General features: G+C 36.2%; 1 protein-coding gene across 1 annotated transcript in view; it reads right to left on the minus strand.

Annotated features, from left to right (window-relative positions):
- The window catches only part of MALRD1 (MAM and LDL receptor class A domain containing 1), a 298,926-nt gene that overhangs the window by 175,555 nt on the left and 105,730 nt on the right, over positions 1-17,641 (minus strand). The window contains exons 21-24 of the mRNA XM_080382356.1: positions 14,443-14,599; positions 10,272-10,382; positions 9,187-9,400; positions 3,212-3,459 (exon numbers count right to left, since the gene is read on the minus strand). Coding sequence (XP_080238482.1) covers positions 3,212-3,459; positions 9,187-9,400; positions 10,272-10,382; positions 14,443-14,599 — 730 coding nt within the window. The remainder of the gene's footprint in view (positions 1-3,211; positions 3,460-9,186; positions 9,401-10,271; positions 10,383-14,442; positions 14,600-17,641) is intronic.

A 17,641-nucleotide genomic window follows, 5' to 3' on the forward strand; every position in this document is an offset into this window, starting at 1 on the left:
AAATTACCTTAAAATCACAAAATAGGCTACATGACTTCCTGATTTTCTTATGGGTTGACATTTGCAGATAGTATAATTACTTGCCACAGATGCCTCAATGCAGAATTCTCCATTATCTTTCCCAGGTTTATTTTGGCATTTACTTCTACTTAGGCTGTTTCCCTTAGATTGCTATTCTTTTTGAACATGCAGCTTGGTTTATGAAAGTCTTGCATACAAACGAACCATTTTTTTTTCATGTATGTCCATTTATACTTGCTGATGGTATATTTGTTTTGCCTGCATAAATTACTTGTCCCACTGATGTGAATGTACATTTTTCATTGATCTGAATGGGCCTAAGATCCCAAACAAAGCTTGTTGTAATATATAATGTAGTATTTGCTTCTCTAATAACTCACAGAATGGAGTAAAATAATTTAAGGGACTGTCTGATTTCCTATGAGGCTCTGGGTCTTGAAGTAACTTTTTCATTCAGACAATTTGCTTTACCAGGAATTTCACTTCCTTTGGTTAGTTGCCTAAATGAAAGTTGCAGAACTGGTCAGAACCTTCAAAAAGCACTATAATATGCCGTAAATATAACTGACTGTTTCAGATCCTATCATGGATGTAGAAGTTTTGTCTGTAAGGTGCATAGACCTGCTGGGTTTTTTTAAATGATTTTCAGTGTGACAAAATAATAGTTTCCAGTAGTTCTGTTTCAAGCTTTTAATTGCATTTAATGTGCGACATCATAAATATTCAGATGTGAACCTGTCATTCTCAGTTATTCTGCATTTCTTTGCATATATGTTTTACTCTTCATAGAAGTTAAATAGCAGAAAAGTTCTTTTTAAAACGTAAAATCAGATAAGGTTGAGAAACACGTATTTTTAAATATGATGTTACGGAAAGAAGCAAACACCTCCAAGTTCACGTGAGAAGAATTTTTTTTAGTATATATATATTTTAGGCAATATGTAAAATGAATGTAGAAAATATGAGATCATGGCTCAAATTTTGATGATATTTTATAATGGCTTGATTAAGTTTTGCTACTGACACACTGAAATTAGTCCTAAGTTTTGTTTGGAATGTAAAATCCAGCGATTTATGTTCAGTATTTCCTGACTTTCTTATCTATAAAGAGTTTTGGGAGTTTTCAAACAGCCAGAAGAATTTCAATAGAATGGACTACCTAGAAATCTCAAGCATAAGCAGAACTCCTTCAAAGTTTCAGACAAACTCTTTACAGGTTTTGATTTTCCTTATGAGTAGTGAGTATAAGTGGAACTAAAGGTAAATGACTGGACATTTTGAACAGAGATGTCAATTGCATATACAATAAAACTGTTCAGGACTATTTTAGTCTAAGACAACTTCCACTTGATGAACATAGTGCGGTGATCATGCTATCAGTTCAATTCAAAGGCTTTTTTAAAAACTACTCCTCTTCACCAAGATTATCCTCTTGACAGACCTAGTAATAACTAACAAGACAGATTTATAAAGGTGAACTTGCAAAATGAGACCATGAGGACAAAAATCCAGTGTGAAATGATTACATACCTTATTTTACAGGCAGAAACTCAATAAAATTTTACATCTTCCATAAACAGAAAGACACTGATATCACCTCAGGCAAGGTACTGGACCAGTATCTTCCACAAAAGTATAGTGTAAGAATTCCAAGTGTGGCATCAGTAGGGGAGATGCTCCAAATGCTGGAGAGCAAAGTGGCTGTTTTATGGTTGCATCATTAGAGAGGTCTTGAGCTTATTTAACTGGCTAAAGTCAGATAGCCAACAAACATTCATATTGCCAAGTTAGACAGATCTTCAGGTGTTAATAACAAAATAATAACATGAATGTTATTTTTACTTATGGTAGTTCCAGGATTATTTATCCTAGATTCTAGGCTGGCATACGACTTAGACCACTCTGCATTTGTTCGTACTTCCTTTCAACTCTAACAACTCATAGAATGGAGCAAAATAGTTTCAGTGACCATCTGACCTATTAGGATGAAGTTCTGGGTCTTAATTAACTATTTGAAATATTAATTCCTTCATTCCAAACCAAATATTGAAATTGCTTTGTGAACCAATCCCCCCCCCCCCCCCTTTTTTTTTCTCTTCACTAGGTCTTTTTTGGCTGTTGTTTTGGTTTGGTTTTGGGGTTTTTTTTTTTCCAGATCTCTTCAATTTTGGAAATCCATTCCCAAGTTTACCCTGAAAATGTTAAGCCATTCCTGCCTTGCTAATTTTCTAGTCTCTGTAACTCCTTTGCTATTTTTTTTTTTTTTATTATTTAATTCCCACTTCGCCTTCCACAGGAGCTCCATTTATGCACAATATTCCTCTCCATGTAAATAATATGTAGATGCTTCATTAGCTCTATTTCTAACTACTATTTAAAAAAAATTAGTAATTTTATTAGTAATTAGAATTATTGACAATTATTAATGCTTAAATTTCCATTGTGTTTTTGTCACTGGTGTTAGAAACTGAGATTCCACTCATTTTTGCCTTACAAAATTTGAAAAAATATCATTCCAAAGTAATGCATTGTTCAACTATCTGGAAAATTCAGGTTTTCAGCATGCTGTTCCTGTAGCAGATTCTGATAGATGTGTTCTGAAAGATGTCTTACGGAACTCCAAGTTACCATTTTAGCAAAGACTATAAAAGATATCAAAACTAGAAAACTTTTCAATGCAGGTTTGCAAGAATTGATCAAGCTCAAATCACTACAATGTGCTGCAATGTTTCAGAAAAAAAGAGGCTTACTTTTCTCCATTCTCTAGAATTGGTGACAAAGGCTTCAGTCACACACCCTTCCATTTGCACTTGTGCTCATTGAAAGCCAGTTATTACTGTATTTATATACATTTTGTCCATAAAATCACAAACCATTGCACAGGTTTTATGCTACTTAGGATGAGTATTGCTTAAGACATATTCTAAATCAGACACTGCATTCACTGTCAACTTCATCTGCATCTCCCAGAGTATGTACTTAGTTACAGAAACTGTTCTTCTCCCACAACAAGATACATGTTTTCTTATTATTTCAAGGAAATAAGATCAGGCCCTGACCCTTCTACAACATGCCTGTTTTTTTCTCAAGAAATATTTCAGTGATCATCTTTATTCATTTTAGGAGTATTATCTTTGTGCAATCTAGAAATCAAATTCTGCATTCCTGTTAATACCACACCCCCAAATACCTTGCAGTTTTTATTCCTTCTGCTTAGGAGAGGACTAGAAATCCTAGCTTTCTGTCCTGGCAGCTGAAGAAATGAACTCTTTATAAAAATATAATGACCAGATGGCTCTTGCAATGTGTGATCAGTAGCTGGTCCAGTGCCCATTTTTTTAGTACTGCTAGTTCTGAGGTTCCAGTCAAAATCATCGTTTTCATCTTGCTTCCATCCACAAAGATCAAACTCAAAATTGCAATGCCCAATAGACGTACCTGAAAGAGATTTGCACACACATGAAAAGAGGGTTTTTTTTCAAGAAGTTAATTAGGCACATATACTACAGTCTAGTACTCAGATCCATTTTTTAAAAAAAGCTTTAATATAAAATCCATGTAACTTATAGAACAGAGCATTTTTAATGTTCTAGTATATAATAGATTAGGACAATAATAGGTTAGGACAAAACTTCATATATATGAGGTAGGTTTTTGTGCTGTCATTATTAAAGTCAACAGAATCCTTGGTATAAAAGTAACCAAATATAGCAACCTATTTCAGGTCAAGCTGAATAGCTCTTTATAGTCTTACAGGCAGTAGTCAATTGATATCCTCCCATAGGGCATCCAAGACATCTGCAAAAAGCTAGCCCCTTTTTGGAAGAACATGTTAAGGTCGGGTAAAAACAAGTTCTTATATTTAGGGAACAGAAATCCATTCAAATGAATGTATTGAGCGTCACAAAGACACAGCCACCATACAGACACATATAGATAAAACATAAATGTAAGTGTGCTAACTTTGAGCTGAATCACACCTACAGTTAGTTTACTTTTGCATGTTTGCAGAAGAGTTCACACGTGTATTTTCTCAGCCAATATGCAAACATAGATGATTATTTAAATTTCTCCTTAAACTGTACTTAATTCCTAGAAAAAGAGAAAGCTGACATAATTTGTTTTTTTTTTTTTAATATGAAACAATGTCAAAACAGTCAGAATGGTGAGTCAACTGTCCACATAAATCAAGGTTAAGTCAATTACACCACTGCAGATGTTTAAGCTGTGTATATTTTTCCATCTATGCATCTATAACTTCATTATAATGATTATCAAGTAAAACTAAACTTGCTGAAATAAGCTGGAATTTCAGCAGAGCCTTCAAGAGGCTTTCAACTGTGCTCTGAATAGTCTTAATATTATTGCTGGAAAGTGCTTTGAAGATGAATTTGGCAACCATATGAATCATTTGGTCTGACAATTTATGAAATGACAAAAGCTCTCTCGTAAAATGTAAACAGAACCTAAGCCTCTTCTGAGGTCTGATAAAGTTCAGCCACTTAAAAGTAGCTGTATTTAATTGGCAGCTAGTTAGAAGCCTCAGTAATGAGGGCAAGGAGCTAAAATCCATTGAGACTCTACATGGACCAAAACAGTACCAACAGCTACCTCTGAAATTTCAGGCTGATATAAGGCAAAAGATTTCTTCATTGTATTTTTCTTTGTGAAGGTCTTAGGGGTGAAAAAGAAGCTAAAAATATTTTCCAAAAAATATGGATTATTTAGCAAAAATAGGTTCACTGTCTTTTATCTGTCTCTGCAAATATGATGCCATCTGAAATAACAATTAAAAAAACCCAAACTCGATATGCTAAATGGTAAGATTATCACTAATTCAAAACATGGATTGTAGTTTACCTCAACTGAACAAACTGCCCATAAAATATGTCACTCCTTTTGCCATATGGTCATTTAGCTACTTAATATTTCAGGACCACAGTTAAAGAAATTCCTTTGACTACTTCTAAATTCCATCTCAAGTCAATGAAATTCATACATGCAACTGACCATTTTATTTTAAAGGCATGTTCTGAAGAATCCAGACCTTAAGGCTTGAGTATTGAACATCCCTGCGAATGATGTATATATTCCCTGTTACCTAATCTAAATTTATATGTCCTTGTAGGATCGCTATAGTCTTCACAGAAAAACATTCATAGCTATAGGACAATATATCTAATATAATGCAAACAACTGATTTTAAATCACAAGAACTTCAGCCTGGAAGTGAGTCACTCCACTGATGAAAAAGAGATCTTTGGTAGTAGACACTTCTATGAAGAACTATGAACTCTTAGCAAAGAAGTACAAAAGCAAAACTAATCCTTCTGTCTGTGGAGCAGTGGCATAGGGCTGCTGAATTAGTCTACTGCTTAACAGCTTAATAAGTTCAAAAAAACCACTTAACAGTAGGTATATTAATTGAATTATATTGATCACAAAAGATCTAATGAGTCTTTGTTATATACAAAGTAATTAAATGAAGCAAAATTTAAACTAACTTCACTCATTCCTAACAGCCATGACTAGATGAACAAGTACAGGGCTATAGGAACAATTCTGTAGAGCAAAACACCTGATGCTGAGGACTTGATGACTTTTAGGGGGGTGGCGAAGGAAAGAGGACTGAGGTGCTACAGACTGATCCTGCAGGCTGAACGACCACTAGTGGTCAGAATACATTTGATGCTCTCCTGGAACTCATCATTCAGTTTATTTTCTAATGAAAGCAGCATAATTATTATGCTTGAGCACATTCTGCAATGCAAACCAAATGGCAATACATAGGAATAACTGAAAGATTTGCTTATAAGCACACTGGCGAGTTAAACCAAACATTAACCAAGCTCAGACAAAACCAAACACCTACCAAGTACAACCACCTGCACTGTCACTAGTTCATATATTAGACTGGAAAAATGCTACTGCTCCCCACTACCGCCTTTTTCACAAAATGTAATTTACTAGATCTATTAAAACATCATTTTTACCTCAAGGAGGAATGCCCAACTCAATCTAACCAGAGCTGCCTCAGAGACCTTCCTCTGATACACTAACCTCAAGCAGCATAAGGCAAGCCCCAGCAGAGCAGTTTCTGAACAAGGCTGAAGGAGTGCACTACCCACTACCTCTTCAGCACTGTTCTGGTTTATTTTGTTCTCTTCTACTTGTAGTAAGAAAACAGTACTAGAGACATCATACTTGAATAAAACTCTGAGCATGGATCCCTCATTCAGCATTCTGGGTTGCATCAAAAGAAGCAGGTCAAGGGAGGTGATTTGGCCCCTCTACTCTGCTCTCCTGAGACCCCACCTGCAGTACTGCATCCATCTCTGCCCCCCCCCCCCCCCAGCGTAAGAAGGACATCAACCATCACCCTGTTGGAGTGAGTCCAGAGGAGGGCCATGAAGATGATCAGAGGGCTGGAGCACCTCTCCTGTGAAGACAGGCTGAGAGAGTTGGTGTTCAGCCTGGAGAAGAGAAGGCTCTGGGAAGACCTTACAGCTGTCTTTCAGTACTTAAAGGGGGCCCACAAGAAAGCTGGAGAGGGACTTTTTGCAAGGGCCTGAAGTGATAGGACAAGGGGCAATGGTTTTAAACTGAAAGAGGGTAGGTTTAGGTTAGATATTAGGAAGAAATTCTTTACTGTGAGAGTGGTGAGACACTGTAAAAGATTTCCCAGAGAAGCTGTGAATGCCCCATCCCTGGAAGTGTTCAAGGCCCGGCTGGATGGGGCTTTGAGCAACTTGGTGCAGTGGAAGGTGACCCTGCCAGTGGCGGGGGGTGGTGGAACTAAATGATCTTCAAAGATCCCTTCCAGCCCAAAGCATTCCATGATTCTATAATTCTATGTTCTAATGGAAACATTTCTAAACATTTGACAAATCAGTGTATCTGTTAAAATATGTACTTGACTTATTTTACAGCACTAATGTCATGCAACTAGCTAAAAAGAGCCCTCTACAAAGCAAACAGAGCCAAGGCACAGATCTCCTAATAGTAGTTTAACAGATTTATGAGGCACAGTTTATAGCTCAGCAGCACTGGCTTTAACAAGACATTGCTCATTAGACTTGGTGAGTATCATGTGATATAGCTCTGTTAACATACTGGAGTTTCAGGAATATAACAGAGCAAGGACTAGTTTCTTTCAACATGGTGCCATAAGATTTCATTGGCTAAGACATGGTGACTTGTGCACACAGCATACTACATCTACAGTTAGACCAGTACTTGGAAGATGTCAGGAAGCTGCACAGTTTTCATGTTTTTTAAATACAGTTACCATGCCTGCGCAAACGTGCCCATTTTTTGTTTCCTGTGCTTTGATCTATCATGTTATGCCCTACTAAAGCCTTCCCCAGGCTTCTGAATTTGTGGTTTTCGAGCTACTGCTCTATGGTTCAGCAATGAGGAAAACACTCTTCTCTGATGGCTGCAAGGAAATAAATAAATTAAAAAAAAAGTCACAAAGACTGGAAATAGGTGTTTCCTATCATTATGTTCCCTTTGGAGGCAGCCTGCCTCATGAAGAAGCTGGGAAAACAGAACTAGCATTTTTCTGTTAGGTATATTTTTAACAAGTGCTATATTATGTATCTCTACTTCATTAAATATACAAGGCAGAGGCAGCACCAATAAAAGAAATTGCAAATTCTCCAGCACATAGTGGAAATCTAAAGCAGCATACCTATTTCAAAACTGAAAAAATAGAAGGAAAAAAAGGCGAAAATAAACATTAATCTAACTCCTGAAGCAGTCCTTGAAAATGCTATTGAATAAAGCACTCCCAGACCTAACAAAGAAAGTTATAATTGGTCATCAATCATTTTACACAATTAGACACTATGAAATGGGATTAGATTTTTATCTGAGGCAAAATCCATGTTGATATAGAAGTTTCACTCCAGCAATGACCCCTGTGCTCTTAAGCCTCCGTAACACTTCATTGTAAAGTTTCTTGTTAAAATGCAGTCAGAAAAGTTCTTTTCTTCATTTTCTCAAAATTTAAACTTTTTTAAAAAACTTAAAATTAATTAACTAAAACCCCCACAATTTACAGGAAAACATTTCCTTTGTGGGACTGTTTCTGTTCATCTCTCTTCCAATGGGTAATCAAAATAAAATACTTTAGGAGGTTGCAAAACTAAATCCCATCAGTTCGTTTGAACCACCTTGCCCCTAATGCTTTAGTCTTTACTTGGCTGACAACGTTTCATGGGAAATACAATCTGGAAAACTCAAAAAAGTCATAGGTAAACAGTTTTTAAATATTTCAGAAAATAAAAGCCAAAATATGAGCGTCTTTTTCAACAGAGTAATTTCAACTTGACGTATTCCTCATTTTTAGTTGTAGAACATCTGAACTGATCCTCACATAACTTAGTGACATGGTATTCCTGGTTTGGAAATCACCGAGAAGTTTAATAGTATGAAAATAATTTACAAAACAGAGTCCCTTTGCTGTGTACCTTAGCTCCATAGGATATCAGCATACCTCTGCTTCACAGAATTGTATTCACAGACAATTTAATAAACTGTATTCATAATCTCAATAAAAATGAGGCAACTGTTCATACAGTACCAAACAATGCAGATTTGATTGTGTGAGCATTTCCCATGATTGTATTAGAAAAAAACAAATTGTTAGCACTATATATTGTGATCCATTTCTCTAGAGGAGAGGCAATTTGATATGAACATTCTTTGAATCCAATACTACAGATGCTGTTTCTCGGTATCTCTTGTAAAACCAAAATTGTACGGTATTCAGATTAAAATGATTTGCTAAGAGATCTGACAATCCTTGAAATATCAAAGGAGGTAGGTCTCTGATATCCTAAAAGTATTGCACTTTAAGTATTTTTTTTTAGCCTTAATACATTCTTTTCATATGGAAAGCAGGAGATTTTTATTCTGCTTTTAAAGACAGCTGTTTTATGAGTTATTTTAAGAAATTCGCTAACAGTTCTTTTTATTTTCTATCATATGATTTCAAATTAAATAATAGTAATTTAAAATCCCTAAAAGCCAATGAATGGAATTAAATTATTACCTTCTTGTTTGCTTTCTTAGCTGATAAGCTGCCAAAAGTATTCAAGTAATAATTCACAGCAGGCACAGTTATTTATGATAATTATATTAAAAAACTACCATACTTACTGCAAATAGTAGGGCTCTCATCTGAGTTATCTGCACAGTCATTTACAAAATCACACAGATTATCCTTTGGGATGCAGTACTTGTTTGCACATCTGAATTCCTCTGATGTGCAAGGTCTGCCTGGGATGAGCAAAGGGGAACAATCTTCAAAGGTAATGTCATCCACTGCCATGTCTCCCATGTAACTGACACCACGTATTGCCCTGAAAACAACCTAATAAAAATTACAGAGCTATTACAATATGATAGTGTTAAGGTATATAAAAGCTATACATGTAACATGAATAGAACAGAGACTATGACGATCTTGCAAATCTTGGAATATAAAGTGGTCAGTTCTTAATGTTCTTTCTTAATGAAAGCTTGTACTACTGCTTGTACAGATCTGTCACTATAGTTATTGAAGGGCCATCTTCTAACATCAACCCAGTACAAAAAAAAAAAAAGAAAAGGAAATAAAATGAGCAACACCAATTTTTACTAGTCCCCACTTATCCTGAATTAACAGCAAGGTTTCCATCTACTTCTGCAAAGTAAGCATGAAAAAGACTAATCTGAGTCATTCATCAGTTATTCCCATAAATGTAAAAAGAATGTTAAAATTTCATCAAAAACAATCCAAGACAGAAGTACCAGGGAAAGTGACGCATATTAAATACGTTCCTGGTGATCTCTGTTTTATTCACAAGGATACAACTAAGCATGGCATACTAGTAACTATGTATCTCTAAGAGGCTTAGGAATCAGTTTGTATTTCAAAATGAACATCATGCTCAAGACACTTTTTTCAAAAACCAGATGTAATACTACTACACAGTCAGGAGAGGGAAGTAGAATAGTTTAACCTGAGTTGGAATCAAGGATAGAAGGGACTCTGTTGTAAAAATGGATCTCCATCTCAGTTTGAAGGGGAGCGAGAAATCTCAGAAAACTTGTGACCAGCTCAGATAACCGACTTTTGCTATTCAGAAGGGGAGATGTAGTATGTGTATGGGGCAAAAAGAGAATTGAGGAGGTGAAGAACGCGTAACATAGAAGTACCTAAGGCAAGCTGTCTATGAAACACATAATACAGGAACACATACCTGAAAATTTGAACGAATTCCTAAGAACACTTCTGCTCTGTTCCACTGGGGACCTTGGTTGCCACTTTGAGTCCACAGTTTAGAAGTCCTGTTACCATTTTTACAGAGTACCTAAAATGGAAATAATTATATGTCACAAAAACATCTTTCCGTTACAGACTAACTTTTGGTCCCTTAATTGTATACAAGAGTATCTTACACAACTTATCTCTATACCACCACTAAATATCTTAGAATCATAGACTATCTGGAGTCGGAAAGGACCCAAAAGGATCACCTAGACCAAATCCCTGCTCCTTGCAGGACTACCCAAAACTAAACTGTATGACTAAGAGCACCATCCAGAAGCTCTGTCCTGGTTTCAGCTGGGATAGTTAAGTTTCTTCTTAGCAGCTGGTGCAGTGCTGTGTTTTGGATTTAGTATGACAATAATGTTGATAGCACACTGATGTTTTAGTATTAATGAACAGTGTTTACTCTGAGTCAAGGACTTGTCAAGTTTCCCATGCTCTGCCAGTGAGCAGGTGCACAAGAAGCTGGGAGGGAGCAGAGCCAGGACAGTTGACTCGAACTAGCCTAAGGGATATCCCATACCATAGAACGTCATGCTCAGTATGTAAACTGGGGGAGTTGGCCAGGGGCCATGGATCGCTGCTTAGGGACTGGCTGGCTATCAGTCAGCAGTATTGTACATCACTTGTTTGTTGGTTTGTTTTTTTTTCTTCCCTTGGGTTTAATTCCTCTCTCTCTCTCCTTTTCATTACAATTCTTGTTGTTGTTATTATTATATTTTACTTTGTTTCTATTATTAAATTGTTCTTATCTCAACCCATGAGGTTTATCTTTTTCCTGATTTTCCTCCTGATCCCACCGCAGGGGCAGGAGAGTGAGCAATTAGCTGCGTGGTACTTAGCTGCCAGCTGGGGTTAAACCATGTCATGCTCCTTGAACTCTGACAGGCTTGGTGCTGTGTCCACTTCCCTGGGGAGCCTATTCCAGTGACAAACCTTTTCCTATTGTCCTATCTGATGCAAAAGGGTTTGCTAGTGTAAATGCCTATTCTAAGAAAATAATGCTTGAAGATTTTCTGACTTCCTCATAAACATACTCAGTCCAGAGTCTTACCTGGACTAACTTATCCCATTAAGTTATCGTGAGTGGCTAGCCACAAATAAAAAATGTTTATTAATGGGTCATTTCTAAATTCATTTTCCATTTCTAAAATATGGAAAGAGCTTTAACACGAGTTACTGAAAAAAGTAGTAGTTCATGCCTCCATTAGATTGCTTCATTCTGGGATACGTTTTCTTGTCCTGATTCTTATGAAATGTTTCTTCTTCTACAAATAAAAACTTGTGCTTTCTTCTAAAGACCAAATTTCATCTGTTTGGGCAATGGAAGACTCATGAACACCCTTACCCCTTTAAATAGTCACTGAATTGGGGAAACTGACACTTATTGACATGAGCACAAAGTACAGAGTATGCTTTGCTCCAGCCTCTTGGGCATCCAAATTCAACTGAGCTGAATTTAACACTGAGCTGACAATAACAACAAGACAGGTGTTTGATGAAGTGTGTCAAGCTGTGTCTCCAGCCAGTCGTCACAGAGCTAAACATCAGTTCACCAGCTGCCTGAATCACTTCTGCTTTCAAGGATTTATTTCTACTCTATGTAATCTTCTCAGGGCAGTACAGGCATTTTTCATCATAGTGAAAAAAAAAAAAAAAAAAAAAAAGTTGTTTGTTTTTTAAATTTATACAGTCGCATGTGTGTATATGATGTTGCACAACAGGTAAGTTCTGCCAAGCAAACAGCAGATCCTCACACTGAAGAGCTTTCATTCCAGTGGAACAAAAGAAACAGGTGTAATATATTAAACTGAACAGAAAAACAAAGTGACACTTGGCTCTACAGACAAGAAGAACGGCCCACAGAAGATACGAATTTTAAGGGGAAAAAACTGGAGAGAAAAAAGGATTATAGATATTTGAGAGGATAAAGGGTGATGAATAAGAAATATTTTTCTTACATTCACATACAAACTATGTATTTATATGAATATATGTGTGTGACTATATAGACACATACAATGTGAATTACCTAGTAAATTATAAATCCAAGTCCTTCATCAGAAATTAATATTTTATATCATATCATGCTAAAGGTCATAATTTTAGAGTTAAATATGGCCATGAATTTATGTGCTATTAAAATCCAAGGCTTCCCTGTACCCTAATGCACTTTGAAGCCCTATGCATTACAATTACATTGCAAATTATTGAAAAGGCACATCTAATACATCAGTAGAGTAACCCATGGCAAGTCTGAGGGCAGAAACCAGACAAAAAATGGTTCCAACAAATATTCAAACCAAAGCTGTACAATAAGATGACAGCTAATTGATGTTTAAGAAAGTCATAGAAACATAGAACAGCCATTCACGTAAACAGCAGGAAAGTCTTTAGCATGTCCTACATCACACTTGATGGCATGGATGCAGACTAACACGTAAAAATCCAAACTTGTGAATTAAATAAAAACGTGGTGGTCTTGGAGGAAGAGATGGATAAATGACCTTTAGTAATTTTTAAGCACATTGATATAATACTTAGAGCCTTTAGAAGAAAATAATGAAAAATTATCTAAACAATTTTATATTCTGAGATATTCCTACATTCATTATTAATTGTTTAATTAAGCAATTAAACCCAGGTAATTATTTACAATGCTTAAAATGCAAAGGTTTTGTGGTTTTCCTTTGGTACATCTTAAAATCAATTAAGTTACAGAGTGGGGAAAAATCAGTTAAGGAATTGAGGGAAACTGTAATCTCATGTGTTGAAACTGAGAAAAAATAAATATCTATATGCATTTGCCTTTTGTGGTGGCAATAATAGGCATGGTTCCATAGAATTTGCTGTTAGTTTCTACAAAACACTCTGTGGACCTGATTCCAACTAACATTAGTTCCTACACTGTAAAGAAGCCCTGAACTCCAGAGTAAATGCAAAGAAATCTCAAAGCAAATTGATCTGTCCTGAGGCTTAAAACAGAGGACAAACCATCTTTATGCTCTGATTTCCCACTAATTCTGATTAATTAAAATTTGACTACTTGCCAAGCAGGCTAGTAAGACTTTTTCTTACTTGGAAAAGATCCAGCAATATTTTTAAAAATTGTTTAAGAAAAGTTCAAGAAAACAGAACATGCTTCCTCTGAATGTCTAGCAAGTCACATGCATGGGGTGAAGGACAGACACCACATAGCAGATTTCAGTTCTAATGTCAACATACATTTTCATTCCACCTTCAAACCCACTGAATTCTGCCAGCTTTTTATGATAATTTGTTATTCGGAGTGACTGAGCTAATGAGAATTTATTTGTACAATTAAAGCCACAGGCTCTGGCCATATCGAATTTGGTACCGAGTGCACAGGTGACCAGTCCTGAGTATTTTTTTCAATTCATTTCTGATGCTGTAGTTATTGCGTAAAATTAATGGGAAATCCCGTTATAGTTACTCAGATGTGCTGCAAATTTTTTTTTGAGAACAATGTTGCTGTTTTATTCATTCACATTGCATTTACTCATTTGATCTGCAACCTACTGAATGAGTTGCATTTCTTTTAAAGAAGTGCTTTTATTTTAACTGAAGTGAAAAAAAAAGGGTATGGGTAAGAAGGTTTGTTGCTGTTATGTTCTAGAAATAGTTCAATGCTGCTTACTTTAATGTAATGAACCTCTGAAAGATATGTATGTTAACCTTTCTGACCAATAAGTTGTTTCTAATAGGTTTTTTTCTGCAAATTTTAACACAATTACTTTTTTCATGCTGTCATGTTCAGAGCCTAATATCTACTGATGCTCTTCAGTGCCAAAGGGTACTGTGCAGTACAATACTTTTTCCTGTATGGACATTCCAACTACGGTATGTTTATAAAGGTCATAAGTTTTGATCATTGTAGGAAGTTACATTTTCCCCAGCATATTCCAGCTAATGCTTCCTTCTGATTGCAACATATTAAGAGCCGGGGAGTACTAGTAATTGTTAGTTTTCATTTATTAGCAGCCTAGGCTTTAATAAAACTAAATTACAAGGCATGAATTTTCTCACAGCAATTTCAGGCAGTATAAAAACCCAACCCAAAATAAAAAGCATCTCCATACCTCCAGAGAACCTATTGTTGAACCATTCATGTGGTTCCAGAATAAGATTTTGCATTTGGGCCCCGTGAGGGAGATGGTTGGGGTAGCAATATCAGCCATGTGACCAAATTCTCCATTTGAGCTGTCCGCAAACAGATACCAGCCTTCTTCAGTATACCTGTCCAGAGAGAAAGGATTTTCTCCATTAAACCTAAACATTTAATCATAATTAAGTTTTAGCTAAAGTTAAAATGGTACTATTCTGTTACAAAGATACAGCATCTTCTGTCTGGGTATCTGGATGCCTTTTAGTTTACCAGTGTGTATCCAGAATCCCCAAAAGCCCTCAAAAAGGCAGCTAGTATTTTTATATCACAGACTGGTAAAAGAAAATACAGAGCTGAAGCCAGCCTTTACCCATGGGGTTGTATAGATGAGGGCTGGAGGGCCTCTGGGTCTGTCTGTCCATCCGTCCCCCCACCCCCTTCCTCAGGGAAATCAGAGGGTTTGATCCTGGCTTGAAGTCAAGAAAATCCAAGATACTGGGTGAAAGATGAAGCTGGCTTTGCAGTAAGCATCAGACTGAGCATACAGAGAGACCAGAAGTGCAGTTTTAGTATTTTGGGTATCTAAGATTTTGCTCCTAAAAGCCTTGATTTTCAAAATTAAAAACAGCTGTTGACCAAAGATAAGATTCTGTTCTCTTCAGTGGAGCTGCTAAACGCTTAGTGCTTCTCCAAAGAAAGAACTCCTCCAGCAAGGTCTTACAAACTTGATGATGGGGCCTACGTTTTTAAAAAGGTCCTGGTATTAGGTTTTCCTTGCTTTTCAGTTCTCCTGTTTAGCCAAGCTCTGAGCAAACACTCCATGAAGTTTCACCACTGAACCTGTGAGCAGGCAGCGGCCATGCCCAGCAAGCACTGCTGAGAGAAACACAGGCTGCAAGTCCTGCTGAACAGGAAGAGTCAGGAATTCAATGGTACAGATTCAAGAACTTTTTTTTTTTTTTCCCTGCAGTCCTCTCTTAAGTTTTTATACTCAGAGCAGTCTAAAGGACTAAAAGACTTTGGTGTCTGTGGTAAGAACTCAGTTTGATGCCGTTTTTCTGCAGTAGCCCTGCAGTATAAAAAGCTGCACTTTCAATAATCTTGTGAAGTTTCTTTGAAATCTTGTAAGAAAATTATTTAAAACATTTTAAAATTTTTAAAAGTTATCTTCACTATTTATCTCCACGCAATTTACCTCAGATTGCAATGCCTGTATTGACTCAATATTTACTGATCTGTGTGATAAAATAACTGTGAATTTAGCACATACAGGTTTATCACTACAAAGTTACAACAAAACAAACAGATCACATTTACTGTACAGAATAATTTACACCCATCAATCACAAAATACTTTAATTAATAAAGCCCTGTCATGTACTCTGGAGGTCAAAAAGACTGAATTCAACCATATATTCAGCCACTTTAGGAACAGCATGTTTTATCTACTATAGTCCATAATATAAAGTAGGCTAGAAACAGGCAAATTTTATCTCTGTACTCACACAGCATTTTCCTATGAGGATCTGAAGCCCTTTAATTCACCCATCCTTAGAATCACATATGCAGTAACTTGTTTCTAATATGACCACTGACAGATTGATAGAATGCAAACAGCCTGATATTCCTCTTGCCCAAGGCAAAGAATTCCACAGAGTATCTCCTTATCCTTCCTGTAACCTGTGATTGATCTTAAGGCTGTATTTAAATGAAAATAATTTTCTATCTCTTTCTTGATGTTTAAGACTGTTAAAATTTTGCCTCATAGGAAAATTAAAACCTAGTAATAGCCATTGACATAAAACAGCCCTTCAAAAATCCTTGCAAATTAGTGGCTGATTCATTACTTGTTATGCAGAGTACTGCTTCTGCCTCCCCTGGTGTTACACCAGAAAAAAAAGGATTAAAGAGGGAACTTCTAGAGCCATGGGGATCTACAGAAAATATTGTGGTATATGAAAATAAGGGCAATTTGGATAGTTACAAAACATTTTGGTACAGAAATCTCAGGCTGTTTCCTTCAGCAGGGCAAAGCACAACTCTAATATTTCCATGGTTTAGAAGCAGGGGGGAGCACTTCTACTAATCAGCCACAGTCCAATGCTGTAATCATTACACACTTCTCAGAGTTTTCCCAAAAACTTATCTAGCATGCAAGAATGAGAGAATCATAGTATCTGTACATATTGGTAAGGATTTGTATGTAAAATATCTGCAAATGTAAAAAAGCACAGAAGTGAATTATTCCCATAATTTCTCTTTACTTAGGAAAGATGGTTTTCAGCATTAAACTATTAATACACTTGGTTTATTTATAATTAAGTACTAAAAGATCCTGTACAATGAAGGTGCTTGTGCAGGAAGAAATAACACTTCGTACGTGGTTTCTTACATGATACTTGGAGAACATGAAGTTCATATACTTTATAATTGAAAAATGAAGACAAAAAAACCCCTATCAGTAGCGTGTGGGATGGGTTGTCTATGCTCATAGTTTTAGGTAGAAATCAAATATAGGCAGGGAAGTAGAGGTCATGACCAGAGTAAATGTTTCTACTGCCACCCATAAAATAGAAAAACTACTAAGCAGAATTATAATCTTCCTTTCTGATGAAAGAAATGCCCAGTAGCTTATAGTGAATTTTTCTCTTTCTAAGCCACATGCAAGTAGATATTTTTGAGGGAGGAACAATATATTTTAAAAACACATCTTAAAATGTGGAGCAGACTTTCATTTGATGTAGGTCAGACATGTTACAGGGGAAATCACACAAGGCTGCTGACAAAGCCAACAGAGACCTAAGACAATCCAGTGGCATTCTAGAGGGAAGAGTAATGATCTGGGGAAAATTGCCTATTCTCCACAGTCTTGTTTATCTTTTCATTCAGAAACAGATGAGAGAAGTGTTGCTGAAGCTTTTCTTTTATCACTGTATCCTGGCAATTCAGACATTTTTATAATTACTGCATGCATTTACATCATTCTTGAGACAGTGGCATAAATATTTGGAAGTGAACTATTGCAGAAAATGAGCACAAAATAGAGTATCATATACAAAAGTCTCAGGGTGATCAGGTAAAAATAATGCCAAAATAAAAAGCAACGGAGCATTTTTGTTAAAACATCTTTTAACAAACTGCATGTACTGTAAGTGACAATAGAAATCTTTGAG

The sequence above is a fragment of the Falco punctatus genome (genome assembly GCF_963210335.1).
Source record: "Falco punctatus genome assembly, chromosome: 4".
In the NCBI taxonomy this organism is placed as follows: Eukaryota; Metazoa; Chordata; class Aves; order Falconiformes; family Falconidae; genus Falco; species Falco punctatus.